This window comes from Sapajus apella, unplaced genomic scaffold (genome assembly GCF_009761245.1).
Source record: "Sapajus apella isolate SASKATOON/1434 unplaced genomic scaffold, GSC_monkey_1.0 scaffold43, whole genome shotgun sequence".
NCBI classification, from domain to species: Eukaryota; Metazoa; Chordata; class Mammalia; order Primates; family Cebidae; genus Sapajus; species Sapajus apella.
The window spans coordinates 18,706,417-18,711,562 of NW_022436983.1; the positions used below are offsets into that span (position 1 = coordinate 18,706,417).

Here is a 5,146-nt window from a genome sequence, read left to right on the forward strand (position 1 = left end):
CAGGATGGCAACTGCTTCTTTCCCTCTGGGTGGGTGCGGGGCTGTCTTACAGTGGGGGGCTCAGCAGATCTGTTTGAATCCTGTCTCCCTCATCTTCTGCCTCTGACCTCGAACACTTCACTTCCTGTGTGAGCCTCAGTTTCCCCCTTTGCATAGGGGTATGAATGATGCTTTACCTTACAGGCTTTCAATGAAGTCATGATGTGAACAGCTTGTCCCTGTCCCTGGCACACCATAGTGGCTCAATAAATGGAAGTTGTTTTGTTTATTCAGATCAGGAGCCAAGTTTCCCTTCTGTGGAACCCATCCCTGCCTGCTGTCCCCTGCCCCAAGCCAGGTAAATAACCAAGAAAGTAGAGACAGAATAAAGCAGGTGGCTGTCTCTATATGTGTTGAGGTCACTATGACCCCATAGACTCAAAACCCAAGTCCTCCATCTGCTCCCTGAAGCGGGGAGGCTGGTAAGTGTCCTTACCTTCCCAGAAACCACATCCAGCCCCAAGAATGCAGTTTAGAGAGAACAGCAGCATTAGGGGAGCCCCAGCCCTACCCCAGGAAAAGCAGTACCCCTCTAGTGGCACACAGTGACCTCCACACCCCCGCACCTGCCTTCCTAAGTCCTGTCCATGGAGATAAAGGGAGTTAGGGGCCAGTTCCTGGGAGGCCAATGCAACCACCAGCAAGGAAGCAGAGGCGCCCCTGGCAGAGCCAGCCCCTCAGGCTGCTCCACACTAACTGCACCCCGGAGTCTTACCAGGTGCAAGATCAGTCCACCATTCTCTGTCCCCCGTCTGTCCACCACACCCTTCCTACAGAGACCCTGTGCCTCTGGTTGTCCTAAACGTCCCACAGGAAAGATAATCATGATGCCTATGAGGAAACTGAGACACAGCGGGGGGAGCAGCTTGCCCAGAACCACCCCCATTCTGTGTCCTCTTTTCCTCTTTATCCTCACAAAAGCCCAGGAAGGAGGAGGCTTGGACCTAGGAGATGGAGGCATCACTTTCGCCATGTCTTTCGGATGCACCCAAGGATTAAGTGGTTTGCCCAAGGTCTCCAGCTGAGCACCACTTGAACCTGCACCTTCTGGCTCCAGATGCTAAGGGAGACTTTAAGTGAACACTCTGGAAAGGCAATGTCCTGTTCCCTATCCTACGATCAGAAGAGAAGCAAGCTGCACAGCAGTTAGCATAGGCTGTGGCATCAGAGCCAGCTCTGGGTTTCAGCTCTTCGAATTACTGTGTGATCTCAGGCAGGGGACATCACTGTCCTGTGCCTTGTTTACCTCATTTGCCAAAGGGGCAGCTGTGAGGAGTAACCAGGATTCTGCCTCTGCATTCCTTGTCTTTGAAAGTACACAGCTTCAGGTGTGTGGTCACACCAGAGCTGCCTGCCTATCCCATGTAGCTTCCGTGAAATTCCAGTTCGGGGCCATTGCGTGTCCTTGGGCAGCATTGACAGTGTGCTGGGAGAGGGGATGGGTGAGGCGGGGTCCCTGCTTTTCATCGGTCCTGTTTGCATAGCACTGTTGATCCTCCCCATGCAGAGCCATCAATGGTTGTGAGCCATCTAGTGCTTTCAGCCAGAGGACAGCAACAGGGTGGTCTGTGGGGTATCTGTGGCCCCGACCGCATTATCCACATCATCTGTAAATTCAGCATAACTCTTTACCAGGTCGCAAGTTCCCAAGTCTTACAGGGGCTGCTTCATGATGGAAACAAAGATTATTCCAAGTCAGTCAGCCCTGGATTCAAATGGCCTTCAACGAGTCACTATCTCAGTGTCCTCATCAGGACATGGGTCCAGGGAGGATTCACTGAAATTGTGCAGCGAAAGCTCCTGATTCTGTGCCTGGCACATAGTAGGTGCTCCCACCGAGCAGCTGCTGTTACTCTCAGCAGAGGAGCCAGCCTGGCCAGCGGGGGCTGATAGGGGCTGCTTCTGTCTTTTCAGCGGGAGCTGGGGTTGGGCCACGGCCGGCAGCAGCAGCATCCTGGCGGAGTTTGGATCCCTGCACTTGGAATTTTTACACCTCACCGAGCTCTCTGGCAACCAGGTCTTCGCTGAAAAGGCAAGTCTCCCCCCCGACTCCCTCCCAAACAGCTCCCACTCTTCCTCCTGTGGAGCAGAGGGGTGAGTGTGCAGCTGCCACAGGGTTTTCAGAGTTGAGTAGGTCCCCCCTCATGGATCAGCAGGAGGGCCGTGCTAAGATAGCAAATAGTAGCTACCTATACCCTAACACCAGGTGGCAGGAATGGCGAGCGAGCAGAGTCAATAGGATTCTACAGAGGGAAAGGGAGAGACACGATTCTGCCAGAGAAAAGGTGCTCACTGGTCTGTGTCAGCTCAGTGGCAGCCACCTATATGTGAAATCTGGAGAAAGTGCAACTGAAATCTAGGCACCACTTTGCATTGGCAGGAATTAGCCACCTGGTACAAAAGTCCCTTTTCCAGAGACATTTAGCTTTTCCGTGTGAGACCTGCCTGCTTCTTCCCTGTGCCTGTTCAGCTCGTGCCGTCAGCAGGCTATCATGGCAATACCCTGCCATGGCAGAGGCGGCGATTGTTCATTCCTGCTGTTCAGGCCCACAGTGGGAGCTGGGAGAACCCATCAGCCCTGACAGCTGCCCATACCTGGCCTTGGACAGTCCCCACTACCTGGAAGTGTTGCTGTAGGTCTCACCTTAAATCCAAAGAAGGGAAGTGCTCACACTGCCCTCAGATGGCACACGGGCCCCAGCAGCTACCATCCCTCCCTGAGGGCTACCTGGGGGGATGGAAGGCCCTGCCCATCCTCCAGAGCTCTCCGAGGAGAACTTTGTAGAGGTGCCTCACTCCCAAAGCCTTGTCTTCCCCCTACAATGCCTGCCTCTCAGAGCAGTATGGGAGCTGGGAGATGACAGATTCCCACCACTACCCCATGGCTCCCTGATGGAAGCTGGGAAATGATAGAGTCCCATCACTACCCCATGGCTGTGAAGAAACACATTTCTGGGCTTCGCTCCAGGAGGAGGCATCTGCATTTTTAATACGCATTCATGTGCTTTTTGATGCATGGTTTGGGACCACTACTTACTCAATGTAGAAGTCCACCTGAGTGTCCTTAAGAAGCTCAAGAAAAGCTGTTCAGCCTCTTCTTGTCTACTTTCTCTGAGAAGGAGCTCACTGCCACCCTTAAAAAGTCCATCCACCTGGCAGCCCTTCCTTCAAAAGTGCTTTCCTTACACTGAGAGGGAGTCTGCCTCCCTGAAACTCCCGAAAGCTCGTGGAGTGAGTTTAACCTCACTTCCTGGTAGCTCTTATTTTCAGATGCTTTCCCACCTTCAAGTTCCATCCCCCAGCCTCTCTGTTTCCATTGCTCGTAAGTTAGACTCCTCTAGGAAGGTTCTGACCAGCTCCGAATGGAGTGGGCCAGGGAGCTCACTCCAGTCTCTGGTTATTCTGGAGTAATAGCTACCCCTGCCTGAGCCCCCACTATGTTCTGGGCACATTATAATAGCTCTAATCCTCCCAACAGCCCTATGAGGTGGGTCTTCCTGGTGTCCCCATATTTACAGAGGAGGAAACTAAGACTCAGAAAGGTTAAGTTACTTGCCCTGGGCCTTCCAGCTGGTCAGTGATAAAGCCGTGATTCAAGCCCAGGACTTGCTGTCTGCTTCCAGATCAGATTGGTAGAGCAGGCTGCAGGCTTTTGCACCAGCGTCCATCCGTCTCTCTCTGTCTCTCTGTACATTTACATACTCTGGCTATTTTCATCCCCCAGTCATGCCTCCCACAGAGGCAATTATTGGCAGTCAACAAATTAGCCCAAATTCTAGAAGTGCCCACACCCTCTGGGGGAGCTCATTTAGCCTGCTTCACTGCTCACCACCAGGACAGTCAAGAGTAACTCAGGTACACGCACATTCCTGTCCCCGTAATGGACTTCATTAACATAAATGGTTATGAAATCTGATGTGGCACAGCCAAGTGCTGTCTTCTGGAAAGGAAGGTCTGACTGCAGAAAGGTGGCTCTCACGCACTCCTGGCGCTGTACACACATAACTACCAACATGAGACAGTGTGTTCCCAAGGGCCTTTCTCTCCCAAGGGGTCTTGGGCTGGATAGGATGTGCTGAGTCGGATTTAACCAGTGTCGGAGAGCAGGCACTGTGGATAAAGCCCTCCTGAGTTCCACTTCTCACCTTCATAGCCCCAAAGGTTGCAAACCCAGCCTCTTTCTGCTCCAGCTGGGGCAGCCTCTGCTCCATGGTGACTGCCCTGATCTGTATTGGCCCAGCGCGGCCCTGTGTAGGGCAGGAATATGTATGGTTTGTGTTGTCAGACAGACCTCATTCATGTCCTGGCTCTGCCTCTTAAGGACCAGGTGGCCATCAGCAAGTCACCAAACCTCTCTGAGATTCAGGTTTCTTATCTGTTATACTGAGATAATACCTGGTCCGTGATGAGGGTTGGAGATAATGTATATAATGGATCTGACTCAAAGGAACTGAAAAAGGTTAACAGTTGTTATTGCTTTTTGTAATTATTTTCATTAAAACCCTTAAATGCCTATTAGGGCATGGGGTTATTCAGAAGCCCAAGCCTCTCACCTGAAATGATTCCAGGGTATCAAATAAAATAACATATTACTAGACTGGGACATTTGAAACTGCTAATAGTTGACATTTTTTGATTACCTTATATACTTACTGTTTTTAAATGGCCAGAATATTTAAGTATTCTGAATACTTAATTAGCAACACTTAGCACTAACCAGTTTTCAAGAATACATTACATTGTTACGAACTACCGTCATCATGTCTTATACAATAGAGCTCTTGAGCTTATTCCTCCTGACTGAAATGTTACATCCTTCAATCAGCATCACCCCAACCCTTGGTAACCACCATTCTGTCTACTTCTATCAGTTTAGCTTTATTACATTCCACATATGAGTGAGATAACCAAGTGTTTGTCTTTCTGCCCTGGCCTGTTTCACTTAACAAGTGTCCTCTGGGGTCATACATGATGCAAGTGACAGGCTTTCTTTCTTTTTTAAGGTTGAATTATATCTCATTGTGTATACCACATTTTTCTTTCTTTGTGTGTGCGTGTGTGGTTTTTTTTTTTTTTTTTTTTTTTTTTTTTTTTGGTTTTTTTTTTT

At 50.2% G+C, this 5,146-nt stretch overlaps 1 protein-coding gene across 1 annotated transcript in view; it reads left to right on the plus strand.

The window, feature by feature from the left end:
• Positions 1 to 5,146, plus strand: part of MAN1C1 (mannosidase alpha class 1C member 1) — a 174,507-nt gene that overhangs the window by 147,776 nt on the left and 21,585 nt on the right. Inside the window, exon 6 of the mRNA XM_032300879.1 lies at positions 1,954 to 2,071. Within this exon, the coding sequence (XP_032156770.1) occupies positions 1,954 to 2,071 (118 nt within the window). The remainder of the gene's footprint in view (positions 1 to 1,953; positions 2,072 to 5,146) is intronic.